This window comes from Microcaecilia unicolor, chromosome 5 (genome assembly GCF_901765095.1).
Source record: "Microcaecilia unicolor chromosome 5, aMicUni1.1, whole genome shotgun sequence".
Lineage (NCBI taxonomy): Eukaryota > Metazoa > Chordata > Amphibia > Gymnophiona > Siphonopidae > Microcaecilia > Microcaecilia unicolor.
Genome location: NC_044035.1, coordinates 146,393,892 through 146,415,638, shown reverse-complemented (window position 1 = coordinate 146,415,638; position 21,747 = coordinate 146,393,892). Strand labels below are relative to the sequence as shown.

Genomic DNA, 21,747 nt, shown 5'->3' with positions numbered 1-21,747 from the left:
AGATATGACGACCGCTGGTACCACATCCTCTGGCAGCGAGCTCCTGATCTTAACTATTCATTGAGCGAAAAAATATTTCTTCCTATTCATTTTAAAAGTATTTCTATGTAATTTCATTGAGTGTCCCCTGGTCTTTGTACTTTTTGAGTGAAAAATAGATTCACTTTTACCCATTCTACACCACTCTGGATTTTATAGATCTCAATCATATTCCTCCCCCCCACCCCCAACATTCTCTTTTCCAAACTGATGAGCACTAACCTCTTTAGTCTTTCCTCGCACGGGAAGCGTTACATTCCCTTTATCATTTTGGTCGCTCTTTTTTGAACCTTTTCTAATTCCAGTATATCTTTTTTATAATACCGTGACCAGCATTAAACGAAATACACAAGGTGAGGTTGCAACACAGAGTGAAACAGAAGCATTATAATATTCTTGGTCTTATTTTGCATCCCTTTCCTAATAATTCCTAGAATCCTGTTCGCTTTTTTGGCCATTGCCACACACTAAGCAGAAGATTTCAGCGTATTGTCTACAATAACACATAGATCTTTTTCTTTGGTGCTAACTCCCAAGGTGGAACCTTACATCAGGTAACTATGATTCCGATTATTCTTCCCAATATAATTCACTTTGGATTTGTCCACATTAAATTTCATCTGCCATTGCCCACATTAAATTTCACCTGCCATTTGAATGAACAGTCATCCAGTTTCCTAAGGTCTTCCTGCAATTTTTCATAATCCGCATGTGTTTTCACAATTTTGAATAGTTTTGTGCCATCTGCAAATTTAATCACCTCACTCATCATTCTGATTTCCAGATCATTTAGAAGTATGTTAAATAGCACCGGTTCCAGTACAGATCCCTGAGGCACTCCACTATTCACCCTCCTCCACTAAGAAAAATAGCCATTTAAATCTCTCCTCTGTTTTCTGTCCAATAACCAAGTCCTAATCCACAGAAAGACATTGCCTCCTATCCCATGAATTTTTAAATTTTCTCAGGAATCTCTCATGAGTAACTTTGTCAGATGTTTTCTGAAAATCTAGATAAACCACATCAACCAGCTCAGCTTTATCCACAAGTTTATTCATGTCTTCAAAGAAATGAAGCAAACTGGTGAGGCAAGACTTCCCTTGGCTGAACCCTGCAGACTCTGTCTCATTAAACCATGTTTGTCTATGTGTTCTATAATTTTATTCTTTATAATAGTTTCCACCATTGTCTCTGGCACTGAAGTCAGGTATACCAGTCTGTAATTTCCCGAATTCAAAAGCAGTTTCTACACTTTTTTATCACTGAATTCAGTTGTCAGCTGTCCAAGATGTGTTACATTTTAACATATTGATACTAGCATGTTATATATGCTGTTCTATTTATTTGGACAGCCTGTTTAAGGCTGGTCTCAAGCTTTTAGAGCATGACACAGTGACAAAGTTTGTCCTGTCCCCATTCCCATCCCATCCCCAGCCCCATGGTTAACCGCATGTCCCAATCCCCATGTCATTCTCTAATCTGCACATCAGATAATTTGTCATTTATGTTTCACTATTCAAGAAAATTCACATAGAAAATTAGAAAACAATGTAATATAACAAGCAAACAATAAAATTTCCAAGCATAAACATGAAAAGATGGTATGTAAAATAGATGGAAATATCAATCACAATAAAAATCAAATTCATTCACTGTAGGTGTCAGTAAACTATAATATAGATCATTATGTAATGCACATGTCCTATAAACTCGTTAACAAAATGTCTGTGAAGTAGTGTGGTTGCTAAGTCAGTCTACTTGGATATCTAGAAATACAGGTCAAACAAGTTGCAGAGAAAACATTTTTACCAGACAAAGGGACTCATTTTCAAACCAATTAGACTTACAAAGTTCCATAGGTTACTATGTAACTTTGTAAGTCTAAGTGCTTTGAAAATATACCTCTAAGTTCCTCAAAAGCTAGTCACAGAAGAACTTTCATGTAACTTTATAAAAGCAAACTGAATTGTAAACATGTACCAATTAATTTTACCAGTGAAGATATGTAATGTGTATGGATGAATGGGGCAGAAAGAAGCCAAAGAGAAAAGGAAAGGGAATGGGACTTTCTGTGGTTTTTGCAACTACATTCAAAGCGGTTTACATATTATATACAGGTTGTACCTGAGGCGATGGAGAGTTAAGTGACTTGCCCAGAGTCACAAGGAGCTGAAGTGGGAATCTAACCCAGTTCCCCAGTATCAAAGTCCACTGCACTAACCACTAGGCTATTCCTCCAGCTCTGAAGCAGAAAACCTGATTTTTTTTTATGTTTAAACGATTTTTATTGTAACTGCAGCAATATAAACATTGTCATACAGAGCTCTGCATATAACATCCATCAAACCTCGATGTAACTATACAGCAGTTTGCTAACTAACATACAGCAATTTTGATTTTTATATATATTTCAACATTTTTATTCTTTCCATCAGGGTGTATCTATCCTGATTTTTTTTTTTTTTAATAAGATGGAGAAGCAGCCAAGTCTCCAGCCAAGTACTTTATAACATTTACCTTACTAGTGGAAAGAAACTAGCTATAAACAATCAGTCCAGAAACATTAAGCTCTACCAGAGTCTGATTACTACACTCAAGTTCATACCTTGAGAGCACAAAAGATGCAGGATTCTCCCATACATTTGTGTGTTGTTAGCTGTCGGAAACTCCTTCGGAAAATATCTAGATGCCACAGAACCTGCAAAGCCAGAGGGGAAAAATAAACATTCTGCAAAGAATACAATTATGTAACTTCAAAAGCTTTACTACTACAATCCCAAATATTTTTGATGCTAGATCATCCCATGAAACATCAGATTTCCTGAGGTGTGTCTGCAAAGCAAGATATTTTGAAATCTTGATTTTTCCAAGGTGCACTTCCCTAAATGATGATAGTTTTAATTAGCAAACAGGCCATGCAGGTTTTACATCACTGCTAAATTTGTATCTATAATTACACCTAGTACGTACAGGATTCTCCATTATTGGGAGTAGCTAAATTATACTCTACATTTCTGTATCCGTGACACCATGGCTTTTTCTGATCAAACAGTCCAGAATGGTGAAATTAAATTATAAACTGATATAGCTAGATTATAGCCTGGTATAGTCAGGCTACTCATTATACCACATCTTTGTGACAACCAAAAAAATCCAAATGAGCCTCTGCTATTAGGACCTTCAAGTCTGGAATGTTATGATCTAGCACATAGCTTTCTGAATACTATGCCTTCTTTTCCCATCTCTCCATTAATTCTATAGTTCCCCGCCTTACCTTTCCTACTCTAAGCAGCTATATATGTTTGCATTGCCCACCTTTCTGTTTCTCCATTTTGTCTCTTATTATTATTATTAACATTTGTATAGCGCTACCAGACACACGCAGCGCTGAACACCTGACACACAGAGAGACAGTCCCTGCTCAACAGAGCTTACAATCTAAAAGTAATACAGACAGACAAGACAATTAAGGGTAGAGGGAAGTACTGGGTGAGAAGGAACAAGGGGAGGGCAATTGAGTAGTGGCTAGGAGCCAAAAGCAGTGGTGAAAAGGTGGGTCTTCAGCATAGATTTGAAAAAGGTAGAGATGGAGTGAGACATACAAGCTCAGGAAGTCTATTCCAGGCATAAGGTGCCGCGAGGGAAAAGGAACAAAGCCTGGAGTTAGCATTGGAGGAGAAGGGGGGGCGACAAGAGGGATCATTGGAAGTGACAGCCTAATTCAATTAGCTTCCATCTGCCACACCTCTGATCTAGTTTAAACTGGTCAGTTAAAATCTGAACTGTTCTGCTAGGATCATGGTTCCCATTCACCTAGAGTTCTTCAATCACATCACAATTAATTAATTTCACTGTTTATATCCCTTATTTCTATTTCTGTTGATGGCTCTCTCATTCTCCCTGTCTCCTCAGCTCGAAACCTTGGGGTCATCTTTGACTCTTCTTCTCTGCTCATATCCAGCAGATTGCCAAGACCTGTCGTTTCTTTCTTTACAACATCCGTAAAAATCCGCCCCTTTCTTTCCGAGCACTCTACCAAAACCTCATCCACACCCTTGTCACCTCTCGTTTAGACTGCTGCAATCTGCTTTTTGCTGGCCTCCCACTTAGTCACCTCTCCCCTCTCCAGTCGGTTCAAAACTCTGCTGCCCGTCTCATCTTCCGCCAGGGTCGCTTTACTCATACTACCCCTCTCCTCAAGACCCTTCACTGGCTCCCTATCCGTTTTCGCATCCTGTTCAAACTTCTACTAACCTATAAATGTACTCACTCTGTTGCTCCCCAGTATCTCTCCACACTCGTCCTTCCCTACACCCCTTCCCGTGCACTCCGCTCCATGGATAAATCCTTCATTATCTGTTCCCTTCTCCATTACTGCCAACTCCAGACTTCGCGCCTTCTGTCTCGCTGCACCCTACGCCTGGAATAAACTTCCTGAGCCCCTACGTCTTGCCCCATCCTTGGCCACCTTTAAATCTAGACTGAAAGCCCACCTCTTTAACATTGCTTTTGACTCGTAACCACTTGTAACCACTCGCCTCCACCTACCCTCCTCTCTTCCTTCCCGTCCACATTAATTGATTTGATTACTTTATTTATTTTTTGTCTATTAGATTGTAAGCTCTTTGAGCAGGGACTGTCTTTCTTCTATGTTTGTGCAGCGCTGCGTATGCCTTGTAGCGCTATAGAAATGCTAAATAGTAGTAGTAGTAGTAGTAGTAGTAACACAGCAACTTAAGGTAATTTCTTCTGGCTGCAAATGGAAGAAATGTTTTGCATCAATTGTTCTGCCTGATATATTTAACAATGGGTATTTTTAAATTTAACTTTATATTACTTAACTTTGTAGCTTAGCCTAAAACAGAAATACACTAGATTTTACACATCAGATACATAAAATACATTTCTAAAGTTGTTAAGATTAGCATCTATATATCGAATAGCAGGTGAGGCAGTAAGCAGGACTATGCACAGGAAATCAGAACATCATATTATAAATAAACTAGAAAAAAGGCCCTTTTCTGTATGTTTGAGTGTGTGTGAGAGTGATTGCGTGAGAGAGAGAGTGAATGTGTGAGTGTGTGTGAGTGTGTGACAGAGAGAGATTGAGACTGGGTGCGAGTGTGTTTGTGAGAATGAGAGTTTGTGGCAGGGTCCCCTCCTCCCCTTCCTCCCGTCCAGTGCCAGCCCCCTGTCCTGCCGCCCTTGACGCAACACCACGCCCCCCATGTCGCCGCTCACCCCTCCACCCCCACCAAGGTGATCCAACAGTCCCCCCCCAAACTGCCCCTACTACTACTACTATTTAGCATTTCTATAGCGCTACAAGGCGTAAGCAGCGCTGCACAAACATAAAAGAAAGACAGTCCCTGCTCAAAGAGCTTACAATCTAATAGACAAAAAAATAACCAAATCAATTATGTGTACAGGAAGAAGGAGAGGAGGGTAGGTGGAGGCGAGTGGTTACAAGTGGTTACGAGTCAAAAGCAATGTTAAAGAGGTGGGCTTTCAGTCTAGATTTAAAGGTGGCCAAGGATGGGGCAAGACGTAGGGGCTCAGGAAGTTTATTCCAGGCGTAGGGTGCAGCGAGAAAGAAGGCGCGAAGTCTGGAGTTGGCAGTAGTGGAGAAGGGAACAGATAAGAAGGATTTATCCATGGAGTGGAGTGCACGGGAAGGGGTGTAGGGAAGGACGAATGTGGAGAGATACTGGGGAGCAGCAGAGTGAGTACATTTATAGGTTAGTAGAAGTTTGAACAGGATGCGAAAACAGATAGGGAGTCAGTGAAGCGACTTGAGGAGAGGGGTAGTATGAGTAAAGCGACCCTGGCGGAAGACGAGACGGGCAGCAGAGTTTTGAACCGATTGGAGAGGGGAGAGGTGACTAAGTGGGAGGCCAGCAAGAAGCAGATTGCAGTAGCCTAAACGAGAGGTGACAAGCGTGTGGATGAGGGTTTTGGTAGACTGCTCGGAAAGAAAGGGGTGGATTTTACGGATGTTGTAAGAAAAGAAACGACAGGTCTTGGCGATCTGCTGGATATGAGCAGAGAAGGAGAGAGAAGAGTCAAAGATGACCCCAAGGTTTCGAGCTGAGGAGACAGGGAGAATGAGAGAGCCATCAACAGAAATAGAAAACAGGGGGAGTGGGGAGGTGGGCTTGGGGGGAAAAATGAGAAGCTCGGTTTTGGTCATGTTTAATTTCAGGTGGCGTTGAGACATCCAGACAGCAATGTCAGACAAGCACGCTGAAACTTTGGTTTGGATGCAAGGTGAGATATCAGGGGTAGAAAGGTAGATTTGGGAGTCATCAGCATAGAGATAGTAGGAAAAGCCATGGGATGAGATTAATGAACCAAGGGAAGAAGTGTAAATAGAAAAGAGGAAGGGACCAAGTACAGAACCCTGAGGTACGCCGACAGGCAGAGGGATAGAAGTAGAAGAGGATCCACCAGAGTGAACACTAAAGGTGCGGAGGGAGAGGTAGGAAGAGAACCAGGAAAGGACAGAGCCCTGGAATCCAAGTGAGGACAGGATATCGAGGAGTATGCTGTGATCGACAGTGTCAAAAGCAGCGGAAAGATCAAGAAGGATGAGGATGGAATAGAGACCTCTGGATTTAGCCAGTAATAGGTCATTGGAGACTTTAGTAAGCGCAGTTTTGGTTGAGTGGAGAGGGCGAAAACCAGATTGTAGTGGGTCAAGAATAGCATGTGAGGAGAGAAAATCAAGGCAGCGGTGGTGAACAGCACGCTCAAGTAATTTGGAGAGAAAAGGGAGGAGGGAGATGGGTCGGTAATTAGAGGGACAAGTAGGGTTGAGTGAAGGCTTCTTAAGGAGAGGTGTGACCACAGCATGTTTAAAGGCAGTAGGGACAGATGCAGTGGAAAGTGAGAGGTTGAGAATGTGACAGATAAAAAGAATAAGAGCAGGTGAGATGGCATTAAGAAGGTGAGTGAGAATGGGATCAGAGGAACAGGTGGTATATTTTCAGGAAGAAAGGAGATACCCCGAGGTATCTCCCTCCCTCCAAGTGTCAGGGTCCCCCGTCTCCCTCCCAGATCCCCGATTTTCAGGGTCTCCCTTCCACTTCCAGGATCCCCCCTCCCTCCCTCCCAGTTCCAGGATCCTCCCTCGCTCACAGTTCCAGGGTCGTCGTGCCTCCCTTCTTCCCTCCTTCCCGTCCACTGCCAGCCCCCCTCCTTCCGAATTTTAGAAGCCTCACTTACTTAGTCTGGGTGACGGCGGACGGTGGCAGCAGCAGCATCGGTAACGTCGTACAGGCTTGGCCCGTCTCTGTCTCTCAGCTCTGGTCCCGCCCTCATTTCCTGTTTCCGCTGGGGGGGGGGGGGGGGGGGTTGTTGTGTGCCGTGCTGGCGAAGTGGCAGGAAGTGGCGTGTGGCTTTGAGGGTGGTTATTGTTGCATGGCAGATTGTGTGTATGTTGATGTGGGGGGTGGGGAGTTTGGTTGTGGGTGTGGGTGTGTGACAGATGTTGATTCTCCTTGGTAGATCTTGTGTATTTAGTTTGGGGGGGGGGGGAGTGTGTGGCTGTGAGAGACAGATATCTAGATACACCATGGCAGAGTTTGTGTATGATGTTGTGGGGGTGGTTGAGGGGGGGTGTGTGCCTGAGTGAGGGAGAGAGAGAGATGTTGATTTTCCTTGTTTGAGTTTGTGTATTAATGGGAGTGTGAGGAGAGTGTGTTTGTGTGAGTGAGTGAGAGAGAGAGAGATGCTGTTTCTGCATGGCACAGTGTGTGTATGATGTTGGGGGGGTTGGGGAAGGAATGTATGTCTGTGTGGGTGTGAGTGGGAGACAGAGATCTAGATTCACCATGGCAGAGTTTGTGTATGACGTTGTGGGGGTGGTTGGGGGAAGTGTAGGGGGGGGGGAGAGAGGGTAGCGGCGTCTGTGTGTGAGAGTGTTTGTATGGGGGACAATTGCCTTTCTTCCCCTGTACTTCCCTTTCCTTAGCCTTGTACCGGAAGGAGTGGTGTGTGGGGGGGGGGGGGGGGGGGCTTGGTTATTATTTTGGTAGGGAGTGTGTGAGTTGTATGATCAATCAGCGGTGCCATTTTGGGGGTGGGGGAGGGTAGCATTGTTCCGCATCAGTGTATGTGTCTTTTTCTGGGGAGGGGGGGGGGGGGGGGGGCTGTGGGTGTGTGTGGGTGTTTGAGAGAAAGATGTTTAATTTCCTTGTTGAAGTTTGTGTATTAAGGGGGGTGGGGGGGAGTGTGTGTGTGTGTGAGTGAGAGAGAGATGCTGTCTCTCCGTGTGTGTGTATGTTGGTGTAGGGGGTGGGGAGTTTGGCTGTGTGTATGGGTGTGAGAGATGCTGATTCTCCATGGTAGATCTTGTGTATTTAGTTGGGGGGGGAGTGTGTGGGTGTGAGTGGGAGACAGCGATCTAGATTCACCATGGCAGAGGCTGTGTATGATGTTGTGGGGGTGGTTGGGGGGAGTGTGTGTGGGAGGGAGGTTGTTTGTGCTGCCGGCGACGTTGGGAGAGTGTTGTGTGTGGGAGAGTGTTGTGTGTGGGAGGGGTTTGTAAGGGAGGCGGCAAGTTGATTTCAAGGGGGGGGGGGGTTACGGTGCCATTACCGTCAGTATTGATACCAGCGACGTTGGGAAAGTGGGTCTTGTGTTTGGGAGGGGTTTTGTTAGGGAGGCGGAGAGTTGATTTCAGGAGGGGTGGTTATGGTGCCATTACCGTCAGTATTGATACCGGCGACGTTGGGAGAGTGGGTCATGTGTTTGGGAGGGGTTTTGTGAGGGAGGCGGCGAGTTGATTTCAGGGGGGGTGGTTTTGGCACCATTACCGTCAGTATTGATACCGGCGATGTTGGGAGAGTGGGTCGTGTGTTTGGGAGGGGTTTTGTGAGGGAGGCGGTGAGTTGATTTCGGGGGGGGGGGGGGGGGGGGGGGTTGCGGTGCCATTACTGTCTCAGTCTTCATACCGGCAACGTTGGGCGCGGACTGATGCTTGCTGGGGGGGTACGGACTGATGCTTGCTAGGGGGCGCAGAGTAACATATTCTTGGATTCCGTTGGTGTTTCTCGTGCTATGTTGTGGTTGGTCACAGCTGCTTGTGACGTACCAGGAAGTACTGACGTCAGTTAATGAGATGGATAGCACGAATGCCTCAAGGTTTAAGTACCACACAGTCAGCTTCAGAACGTTGGAGGTGCTTTTTATTATATAGGATATACAATAGATATGGATGTGGGACCTAATTTCTGTCACTGGATTTATAAGCTGTATGAGGGTCCTCGGGCTCGAGTTCAGGAGTCTTTTGGGATTGAGAGAGGAACCCGCCAAGGGTGTCTTCTCTCGCTGCTATTGTTCAAGCTCTCAGATAATTAGGGACAATTCAGACATTAGGGGCTTTCAGGTGAGAGACAATCATCACAAGGCGCTTTTCACTGAGGATATTTTGCTATATGTAGGACAGCTTACTCATTCTCTTCTAGTCATTTTGCAGACCTTACATGAATTTGGGGAGGTGGGGGATTTCAAGGTTAACTTACATAAAACAGATTCTGGAGGTCTCTAAGGAGTTACAGAAAGAGGCTGAGCTGAAGCAGATTTTTCACTTTCACTGGGCTAATTCTCATATTTGCTATTTTATACAAGTTCCTAGGGACTTAAACCAGCTATATCCTTATAATTATGATCCCATGTTGACAACTGTTTGAGCTGAGTTGGCAGACCTGGGGTACATTGTTATCACGGTGGGGTAGGATAGCTACCGTAAAGATGAATTTCCTTCCCTGTTTACTTTTTCAGACACTACCAGTGGAAGATCCGGGAGGAGTACCGAGTGCATTACAGGGGGAGGGGTCTCATTTTATTTGTGGGGGAAATATCTCCTAGGTTGGCTCAAAGGGTTTTGAGGAGGGGCTTGGAAACAGGGAGGTCGGACGGTCCCAAATTTACTTTGGTATTATTGGACAGCGCAACTTAGGCAACTGTTAGATTGGGAATTATCTCCACAGAAGGGGTAGTTTGGTTGGAGTAAGCTCACTTTTCTTCATTTCCTCTTGCTATGGCTTTCTAAGATATGTCAGAGTGGTTTTCGGAGTACTGCTAATCCTTTTATCCCTCATCTTTTCAGGATTTGGAGTAGAGTGAAGGGCAAGTTGGGTACTTGGGGGAGGAGCTCAAGCCCAGGTTCCAGGCAGGGAGGGAAAGTGAGGTGTTTTAACGTTGGAAGTGGGTGGGTTGGTTAACTTTTGACAATGTTTAGATGTGAGGGAGTTCTTGAGCAATAGGCATATATATATATATTTTCAGCATATATCTGCGTGTTCAAATATGCAAGCTACAAGGGTACATTATTTTTGGTTCCCCTGTTCTTTCTTTACATACAAAATATGTTTGTTCTCAGTGACACTTCCCAGCATCTGGACAGGACATTCATTACTTAAGAAGGTTTCAACTGTCAGTTCAGCAATGTCAGCAGAAAGCAAACTAGGTTAAACATATCTGTCCAGCTCTGTCTTCAGATATTCTCTATTTTCCCATTTTAATGCTTAACTCTTGATATTCCCCCTCTGAGCTGGAGGTCCTATTATTTTCCTATATATATCCCTAACATCATCACTTCAAGGGGCACCGCTTGGCTTGGTGTCTCCTTGGTGGTGATATAAACAAGAGCCATCACAGTGTCCACCATTACCTGGAGCTAGGGGAGTAACTTCACCAGAGCCATGTGGCCACTCGCATCTCCAGGCGGTTGAGGTCTCCAAGAGTAATCAACATCCCTGCGCCACTCTGGCCAAAAAAGAGCCCCCCCCCCCCAACTGAGGAGACTCATATTGATGGTCACCAGTAGTCAGCTGGGTGGCTCCAGTGAAACACTCCCCACCCCTCCATACAAGGTGACTGGGGCAAACTCACTAGGTCAGGCTGCACCCATGACCTGAGGAGGAGAGGCAAACAACTGTCAAAGTCCTGGGAGATGGGCGCCCACTGTAACAAGAGGGCTGCCTGGAAGTATTTTATATGGGCTGAGCACAAGGCACTATTTCCAGAGTCACTGACATGGCTCCCACAAACTGGAGGTAGTCCTAGACCTGTGGTTGAACGCCTGGGCTTGCCGCTTGCCCAAATGCTCCTGCATGCGAAAAGCCACTATAAAAGCTGTATTGAAACAGACCTCCATGTATTCGAAATTCTGAGGGGGAGACAAGTAGCTCTTTACCCAAGTCACCACCCAGCCCAAATGCTCCAGAAGCTGGATGACCTGAGTTGGATCGCTATGGAGTCCACTTCACAGTTGGCCTGGATGAGCCTATCACCCACGTATGGATGGACTTGAAATGCCCTGTCAGAGTAAATGTGCTACCCCCCACTATCATCAACTTGGACAAGGTGCGAGGAGCAGCTGCCAATCTGAAGGACCCAGAACAGAAAACACCAGAAAAGAAAAATGCAGGAAGTACTTGAGGTTGAACCTGATGGGAATATGCTGGTAAAGCCTCTGAAAATATCCAGAAAGATAAGAAACTCACCCAAATAGATGGAAGTGATCACAGATTGTAACATCTCCATCTGAAAGCACAGGTCTTTGAGGCATACATTGACCCCTTTAAGGTTAAGGATGGGCCAGAAGAAACCACCTTTATTTGGGATCTTGAAATAAACAGAGTAGCGACTTTGTCTCTGCTCTGAAGTCTGCACTGGTTCTACTGTACTTGGATCTAACAAATGCTGGAGAGTGACCAAGACAGCCTGGCACTTTGCTGCTGAGGCACAGGGGAACACCATGAAGGCATCATGGACTGGATAAGCAAACTCTAGAATGTAGCCCCACCTGATCACCTCAAGGACCCATCGGTCCAAGGTGACATGGGCCCACTCACAGCTGAAGGGATCCACTGTCTGAGCCAGTGAGGGGCCAGCATACCCTCCTTGTGCAAAAAGAACAAGAAAAGAAGAAGAAACAACAACCCCTACAAACATGCAAAAGCAAAACAGGGTGAACAGTAGGGGTGGACCAATGGGTTAAAAAAAACAAAAAGAGAAGGCATAATAAAAAAGTTTATTGCAACAAGTTCCACCAGGAAATAATGAAAGGTGTGCAAGTGTAGCCAAACTTGACACAGACCTACTACTACTACTACTATTTAGCATTTCTATAGCGCTACAAGGCATACGCAGGCGTTTCCACGAATCAACGCCTGCCTCAGGAGTAAAAAAAAATCTAGGAGCACAGATTGGTTTGTTTCCTATCAATATATAAATCTGAATATCTAAAATACATATGAATAAGCATCTAAAACAAATACATGTACATATAAACATATAAATCATGAATATTAAAATTCTAATACATAAATTATACAAAAGGATGCAAAAAATACATAAAATTAACAAAAGAAACTTGGCTCCTTTTATAAAGCAGCGCTACCAATTAGCATATACTGAATGCAAAGAAGCCCATGGGGATTGAATGGCCTTCTTCACATTCAACTTGCCACTAATCAGTAGCACCACTTTGTAAAGGAAACCCTTAATCTATAATTTCATAATTGGAAAATATTCACAAATGTAAAATGACACTAACTCAAAAAGTTAAAACATTCATAAAATGTTGATTAAGAAACTTAAGAAAATAATAAACATTAAGGACCAAATTCTATAAATGGTGTAAAAAAAAAAAAAACCAAAATAGCACTAAGTGCATTTCTATAAATGGTGCTCAAAAGTTAGGCGCCATTTATAGAACAGCGCTTAGTGCCAAGATCTGTGAAAAACTTCTGGCATGAAGATTTACACCAACTAAACCCTGGTATAAATTCTTGCACCTAAATTAGGCGCAGATCCCCTTATTCTATAACAGCGTTCAAAAATTGCGGGAACCCCTTATTCTATAACAGCATTCATAAATTGCAGGATCTGCCCATGATCCCCCTTTTTGGAGCCATGCGTAAATTAAAATTAATGCCAGTTAACACTGATCAATTATGAGGGCCCAATTATCAGCGCTAATTGGCTCATTATTCACTTAAATTCGAAGCACAATTTTTAATGCCATATATAGAGAATTTGGGGGTAAATGGACAATAAAATGTAAACACAAACTGACTACATGGCTGACCCCTGGCACCCGATACCTTCGCTCCTGCACCCGATCGGCAGAATGCCTATGGAGGAAATCTCGCACCCATACTGATTTCATTCACTACAAATTCATGTTATCCTCCTTCCAGTCCTCCCTATTCCTCGCCAAACAGGACTATTACACCCAACTGACCAATTCCCTCAGCTCTAACCCTCGTTGTCTCTTTGCCACCCTCAATTCCCTCCTCAAAATGCCCTTCGCTCCCACCCCCCCTCACTCTCTCCTCAATCACTGGCTGACTACTTCCGTGACAAGGTCTAGAAGATCAACCTTGAATTCACCACCAAACCCTCCCCTCCTCTTCATCCCATTACCCACTCCCTCAACCAACCAACCCAGGCCTCCTTCTCCTCTTTTCCTGATATCACCGAAGAGGAAACCGCCCATCTCCTCTCCTCCTCGAAATGCACCACCTGTTCCTCAGACCCCATCCCCACCAACTTACTTAACACCATCTCTCCTACTATCAACCCCCCCTATCTGTCATATCCTTAACCTCTCTTTTTCAACTGCAGCTGTCCCGGACACCTTCAAGCATGCCGCAGTCACACCCCTCCTCAAAAAGCCATCACTTGACCCTACCTGTCCCTCTAACTACCGCCCCATTTCCCTCCTACCTTTCCTCTCCAAGATACTTGAACGCGCCGTCCACAGCCGTTGCCTCGATTTTCTCTCCTCTCATGCCATCCTCGATCCGCTTCAATCCGGCTTTCGCCCCCTGCACTCGACAGAAACGGCACTATCTAAAGTCTGCAATGACCTACTCCTCGCCAAATCCAAAGGTCACTACTCCATCCTCATCCTCCTCGATCTATCCGCCGCCTTTGACACTGTCAATCATAACTTACTTCTTGACACTCTGTCCTCCTTTGGATTCCAGGGCTCTGTCCTCTCCTGGTTCTCCTCTTATCTCTCCCATCGTACCTTCAGAGTACACTCTCATGGTTCATCCTCCTCCCCTATCCCGCTCTCTGTCAGAGTCCCCCAGGGATCTGTCCTTGGACCTCTCCTTTTTTTCAATCTACACCTCTTCCCTGGGCTCCATGATTTCATCTCATGGTTTCCACTACCATCTCTATGCCGACGACACCCAGCTTTATCTCTCCACACCAGACATCACTGCAGAAACCTAGGCCAAAGTATCGGCCTGCTTATCCGACATTGCTGCATGGATGTCCAATCGTCACCTGAAACTGAACATGGCCAAGACCGAACTTCTTGTCTTCCCACCCAAACCCACTTCTCCTCTCCCTCCACTCTCTATTTCAGTTAACACCCTCATCGTCCCCGTCTCATCTGCCCGCAACCTCGGTGTCATCTTCGACTCTTCCCTCTCCTTCTCTGCACATATCCAGCAGATAGCCAAGACCTGTCGCTTCTTCCTCTTTAACATCAGCAAAATTCGCCCTTTCCTCTCTGAGCACACCACCCGAACTCTCATCCACGTTCTCATTACCTCTCGCCTTGACTACTGCAACCTACTCCTCACTGGCCTCCCACTTAGCCATCTATCCCCCCTTCAGTCCATTCAGAACTCGGCTGCACGTCTTATCTTCCGCCTGGACCGATATACTCATATCACCCCTCTCCTCAAGTCACTTCACTGGCTTCCGATCAGGTACCGCATACAGTTCAAGCTTCTCCTACTAACCTACAAATGCACTCGATCTACAGCCCCTCCTTACCTCTCTACCCTCATCTCCCCTTACGTTCCTACCCCTAACCTCCGCACTCTAGACAAATCCCTCCTTTCAGTACCCTTCTCCACCACTGACAACTCCAGGCTCCGCCCTTTCTGCCTCGCCTCACCTCAAGCGTGGAACAAACTCCCTGAGCCCATACGCCAAGCCCCCTCCCTGCCCATCTTCAAATCACTGCTCAAAGCCCACCTCTTCAATGTCGCCTTCGGCACCTAACCACCACACCTATACTCAGAAATCTAGACTACACCAACTTGACATTTTGTCCTTTAGATTGTAAGCTCATCTGAGCAGGGACCGTCCTTCTTTGTTAAATTGTACAGCGCTGCGTAACCCTAGTAGCGCTCTAGAAATGTTAAGTAGTAGTAGTAAAAGACAAGGAACATATCTAATTGAGCTTATGCTTAGAAAACACTTGGAGAAACTGCACCTTGGCAAATCTATGCACTTTAGTATATGTAGATTAAAAACAAACATAAAATGAAAGGCCAAGTGCTACAAACATGCATACATAACATAGTAACACTAGTAAAAAAAGGCCCGTTTCTGTCAGAAATGAAACGGGCGCTAGCAAGGTTTTCCTCGGAGTGTATGTTTGAGAGAGAGTGTGTGTGAGAGATGTAGAGTGTGATAGACAGAAAGTATGTCAGAGACAGTGTATGTGATAAGAGTGTGAGAGAGTGAGTGTGCACCCCCTCCCCCTCCCTTTCTGGTCTTAGGACCTCCCTCACCCCCACCTTTCTGGTCTTAGGACCCCCCCACCTTTCTGGTCTTAGGACCCCCCTCATCCCCTCACCTTTCTGGTCTTAGGACCCCTCTCACCCCCCCTGCAGCCACCCATGTCCACTGACCCTCCCCTGCCCCCCCCCCTGCAGCCACCCATGTCCACCGACCCTCCCCTCTCCCCCGCTCCAGCCACCAATATCCAGCAACCCTCCTCTTCCCTGCCCCCCTCCAGCCACCCATGTCCTGCGACCCTCCTCTCCCCTGCCCCCTTGCAGCCACCCATGTCCAGCGGCGACCCTCCTGTCCCCCTGCCCCCCCCCTGCAGCCACCCATGCCCAGCAACCCTGCTCTCCCCCTGCCCCCCCTCCAGCCACCCATGTCCAGCGACCCTGCTCTCTCACCTGCCCCTCCTTCATTCACCCAGGTTGTGTTTAACGAAATCTTTGGGGCAGGCAGGAAAGATCCATATTCCTGCCTGCCCCCTGCTGGCACTGCTGATGCTCCCCCGATGCTGGATCGCTGTTGAAAATGGCCGCCGAGACTTCTGTTGAAGTCTTGGAGGCCGCCCTTGTAAGTATCGGCGGCCATTTTGAACAGTGATCCGGCATCGGGGGAGTGTCAGCAGCGCCAGCGCTGGGCAGGCAGGAACGTGGATCTTTCCTGCCTGCCCCGAAGATTTCGTTAAACACAACCTGGGTGGATGAAGGAGGGGCAGGTGAGAGAGCAGGGTCGCCGCTGGACATGGGTGGCTGCAAGGGGGCAGGGGGAGAGGAGGGTCTTAGGACGGGAGGCTGGAGGAGGGAAGGGGAGAGGAGGGTAGCTGGACATGGGTGGCTGCAGGGGGGGGGCTTGATGTGCTTTGGGGGGGGGGTGATGTGCCGAGGGGGGGGGCTTGGGTGAAGTGCCGAGGGAGGGGGCTTGGGTGAAGCTCCAAAGAGGGGGGGGTTCTTTGTTTCCGCGCTTGTAGTTTTTTGATGTGCCGCTCCCTGCCACTTGCTCTGAAGTGGCAGGGAGCAGCGCACTGACAGCTGATTCCCAGGCAGGAGAAGGAGTAGGGAACTTCTCCCCTTGCCTTGGAATCAGCTGTGAGTGATGTCATCCTGGCTACAGAGCCTTGCTCAGCAACTCCAGGAGCCACGGACACAGGCAGTCCCACATTAGAACGTTGGTGGTGAGAATTATTAAATAAGATAGTAGATGACAGCAGATAAAGACCTGTACGGTCCATCCAGTCTGCCCAACAATATAAATTCATAGCATAAGAAATGATGTGATACTAAATATGCATACTCTAATCTTGATTTGTCCTTGCCATTTTGTTCCTTGTCTTGTCTCTATATTTATATATATATATATATATATATATATATATATATATATATATATATTCAATGTTAGTTCATTTACATTTTATTCAGGTCAGCCTCCTTGGGGGAGATTTGCAAGGCTGCAACTTGGTCTTCAGTCCACAATACAATAGATTATTCGACAGGAATGGGGGAATGCCTTTCCTTTACAGTGGATGGAGGAATTATCCAGCTATCTGGGAATTCAGTTTACAGTTAATGCTAATTTCCTCTACTCTCTTAATTTTAGTAAGCTCTTAGAACTAACTTAGAGGCAGCTGGCGAATTGGATAACCCTCCCATTGTCATTATCGGGCACAATCATGTGAAACTACTCCCTATTTGTTTACTGAAAAAGGATTTAACATTGCCTAACAGAGTACTGTCAAAGTTTTGCTGGGCAGGGAAACCCTAAAATCAAGTTGGCAGAATGGGTGTTTAGGCTTCTAAATTTGAAACTGTATAATCGCACTTACTAAAATATTTAAGAGACTGGATGATGAATCGCCAGGATTATACCTCTATACCATATGAAAGAGCTTTTCTGGTTCCTTGTGTTATTTTAACTTCCTTATTTATGCGTCACATAATTCCTACTGTACACCGCCTTGTGTGAATCTCTTCATAAAGGCGGTTAATAAATCCTAATAAACAAATACATAAAAAAAGTTTCTTTTGTTAATTTTATATAGTAAAATTTTTTATGTTTTATGTATTAAATATTTTTCATTCATTATTTATACGTACATATATTTATGTTTAGGTGCTTATATATATTTTAGATATTTGCATGAGAAAGGATCCCACTGTGCCTCCACTACCAAGCCCTTAGGACGAAGGGAGGAGGCCAGTTTCGGGTGGATAGGCATCAGTCTGGGCCTGTTACAGGCCCTTATAGGCCCTTCAGGCTAGGGTCTTTCCATGGCCCTAAGAAGCCAGGTGGTTCTAGAATCTCTGGTTCTGCCACAGGCTCCAGAGATGCATGAGGGTGCAAAAGCAAAACAGGGGGAAGAGTAGGAGTGGACCAATGGATTCATAAACAAAAGGAGAAAATATAATGATATATATAAAAAAGTTTATTGCAACAAGTTCCACCAGGAAATAAATAATGAGAAGTATGCAAGTGTAGCCAAATTTGACACAGATCTGTGTTTCAGTGAATCAATGTCTGCCTCAGAAGTCACAAGATCTAGGAGCACAGATAGGAAGTAAACCAATCAAGAGAAACTAAAATGGTTGCCGTTCCCACTAAAGGCATCAGAACCATGGGTTCCGATGCCGAGGCAGGAGCAGCCTCAGCTGACATCAGGGGCAGAGGGAGCCAGCAGCTGTCCTTGGCAAGTGTGCATGGGCCTACACTGTGAACCTGGAGCTAACTGTAGCCTGGGACTTGCTGGGTTTCTGCCACCTCTCCCCCCCCCCCCCCCCCCCCCCCCCCCCCCGGTTCTTGGGTGTGGAGGGGTTTTTGTTGTTTTTTTAGTTGTTTGCTTTGCCCTTTTTTTCTCTAATTTATTTTAAACTAGCTTTATTCCCCTGCAACAGAACAATAGCAGACCAGGCAACCTAACCAAATTAAAGATTTCCTATAGGCAAGGCTATTAGGCTGTACCACGCGGTGCAGCCTTAGCCTGCATGGCTGAGAGATAGGCCAGGAACAAGGTGCACCAACCCTCACAACCTACCATCTGCTGCAGAGAAAGACAATACTGAAGTTTTCCACAGAGCAATAGGCCTTATACTGGTGATGTCACTGGGAAGAGTCAATTTCTCTACCTTCTAACTGCATAGGAAGGGGGTACAACCTAATCATACAGGATGGTGCAGCTGGACACTTAGGAAAATACATTTTTAATCCCGACTTAAACGAGCAGGGAAGACTCTAAAAGGGCAATTCTATTAATCAGGCGCTTACATTTACAGATAGGTTATGTACATAAATGTACAGAATACTGACATACACATGCATATGTACAGTGCGTTCTTGCTATTCACGCGATCAGTATTCACTATTTTGTACATTCACGGAAGTGCAAACAGAGGTCGTAATTTGCCATTCACGTCACTTTGTTCGCATATTCGCAGGCATGCACGTTTTAAAACAGCCTTCTTTTGTTTTCACTTTCGTGTTTTTGGTGTTTGATTCTGGAAATTGGCACCAAGCGTCCAGGGAGCAAGTTGCAAGCTACCAATTTTAAAAGAAAGAAACATGAAATACGTCTTAGTGCTAAGATAAGCTTTGTTCTGGTATGTCTGTTTCTGCTGTTGGCCACAAGTTTAATGTTAATGAATCAACAATCCGATCCACCGGCAAAAAGATGCAGATATTCGTCAGTCTGTTCGTGAAGCCACGCCAAAAAGATCCCAAAAAACATCGGTGGTTTGTGATGAGCCACTGGAAAAGATGGAAAAGCGGGTAAATGTGTGGATAAAGCAAATGGTGTATGACAAAATAAAAAAGCATAGTGGACAGCACTGCTGTGAGTATGAAAGCCAAACAGATTTATAAACATGTCACACAGGGCCAGAAAAACGTGAAACCTTCTAGTTGGCTTGTGCGTTTTAAAAGGTTATATGTAATTAATGATGTAAGCCTTTCAGGCGAGGCAGATTCAGCTGACAACGAAGCTGCAGAAGAATTATAAAAATACATGCTAAATGTGATAGAAGAAAAGGGTTATGTGGCAGAGCAGGTCTTCAATGTCGATCAGACTGGCTTGCTTTGCAAGCAGACTGGGCTACGGACATATATACCAAAAATGGCAGCCAAAGCCCCTGGTTTTAAGACATTTAAAGATCGTGCCACCCTGTTATTGTGTGTCAATATGATAATGATGAAAAGACAGCTAAGACTCCAAAAATCATGCCTCTCACAGCAGCAAAAATAGCAGAATGGGTATCAACGTTGGAAAAAGCGTTCAGTGACATGGAGGAATGTGATCCCATCTTGGAGCTCAGTCTAAAATTTAAGCATCTCGCAAGCTCTGCATTTGCCCCTTACACTGAGACACTTAAGGAGAAGGAAGCCAAGAGACAAGGCTGACAGTTTTTTCAGTCAACAAGTCGCAAGACCAAGGCACCTGAGGTTGATCTGGCAGAAGTCAACCCCCTCCCCCCAGCATCTGCATCTTCATCTTCATCATCTACAATCATTCTGGAGGTGCAAGGCTGTTCAATCCGGCAGAAGTCAACCAGCCAGGATTCATGCCTTCGTCGTCTCCATCTATGCAGGAGGAGCAAACCTCTCTGTCTCCCTCGCAAGCAGATCTGTTGCATTCTAGTTCTTTAGGTGTTACTGTGTTTTCAAACACTGCTTTCATAATGTTGGTGGTTTAATGTTTCATAATGTTACCCACTTGCAAGTAAATAATTTGTTATAAACATATAAAATATGGTGAAAAACAGTATTCAGCACTGGTTGATGAGTACACTAATTGCTTACTGTTGTGTGACACTGCACAGTATTTATTTTCCAGCACTGTTCTGTGCAATTTGTTTAAAAAAGTTACTACTGCAAGTGGTACAGAAAATTAAAAAAAAAAATGTGCTTGCAACATACTGTATTTTCTATTTGGTTTCTCAGCAAGCCCATTTAAAAAAAAAAAAAAAGGGAGTTCCAGTATAGATTTGTGTTAAGTGCTGTCCCATGCAGAAACCTAACCCTGTTTTTCCCATAAGGAATAACTATTTATTTTCCATAGTTTCATGGAAACATAAGTATAGGTGGAACCTAACCCCTATTTTCCCATATGGACTTTGTTTTGGAAGTCGCAAATTTAAGTGTTTTTATGTACTATACCATCGTGAATAGCAAGAATGCACTGTGTATGTGCTATTTTTTTTATTGTTACATTTGTACCCCGCGCTTTCCCACTCATGGCAGGCTCAATGCAGCTTACATGGGGCAATGGAGGGTTAAGTGACTTGCCCAGAGTCACAAGGAGCTGCCTGTGCCTGAAGTGGGCATTGAACTCAGTTCCTCAGTTCCCCAGGACCAAAGTCCACCACCCTAACCACTAGGCCACTCCTCTCTGTAAATACCTGCTTAACACAGTGGGTATATGCAAGGAGACCATACACAAGGTAGGAAAATTGGTAGGACATAGGTGTAAGTCCCATTTATGAGGGTAACTTAGGAATACTGCAAGTTACATGCGTCCTGCCATATTTAGATACTGGCAATTTCACCAGCTCTATGGATGGCATACAAGCAGCATAAGTCCATTACTGAATAGGCTCCTACCACACGGCCTTGGGGTGCTTAAATGGAAAAGCCCAACAACAGAATTACCCCCTAAATGTAGATAGAGAAGCACTGAATTCCACAACAGTGGAGCAAGACAGTAAAATTCTAAATCACATGTGGATTCCAGGCACAGCCGAGTTGAGGGATAACTAGTAAATGATGACACAAATTGAGATGTTCCTCTGAAAGCTCAGGTGTCAAAGTTTCAAGCCTCTAGAATTGTCAGAGTTTCAGTAGGATCTCATTCATTTTCAGTTATGGACTGTCTTTCTTGAATTCTTTAGAACTGGATACGAGTGATCCTTTGGTCATTTCTAGAATTCATTTAATAGTACAATAAAAATTATTTTCCATGATGTGTCCTTAAAATACCCAGTTTCTCTCATCAATACTCTAGTTCAGTGGTTTTAACTATACATTCTATTCTATTTAATTTTTTTATTTATATCCTGCTTACGTCAACAAGGAATCCAAGTGGGTTACAATAAAATATGAAATACAAAGATCATTTGCTAAATTATCAGAACATATATTAAAATGCATATAAAAATGTTTTCAGAGTTTTACAAA

The 21,747-nt window shown here is 44.8% G+C and overlaps 1 protein-coding gene across 9 annotated transcripts in view; it reads right to left on the bottom strand.

Moving 5' to 3' along the window:
• USP54 (ubiquitin specific peptidase 54) overlaps positions 1-21,747 on the bottom strand; it is a 479,705-nt gene that overhangs the window by 305,442 nt on the left and 152,516 nt on the right. For all 9 annotated transcript variants that reach the window (XM_030203404.1, XM_030203402.1, XM_030203407.1 and 6 more), the window contains one exon: positions 2,645-2,737. In XM_030203404.1, the coding sequence (XP_030059264.1) occupies positions 2,645-2,737 (93 nt within the window). The remainder of the gene's footprint in view (positions 1-2,644; positions 2,738-21,747) is intronic.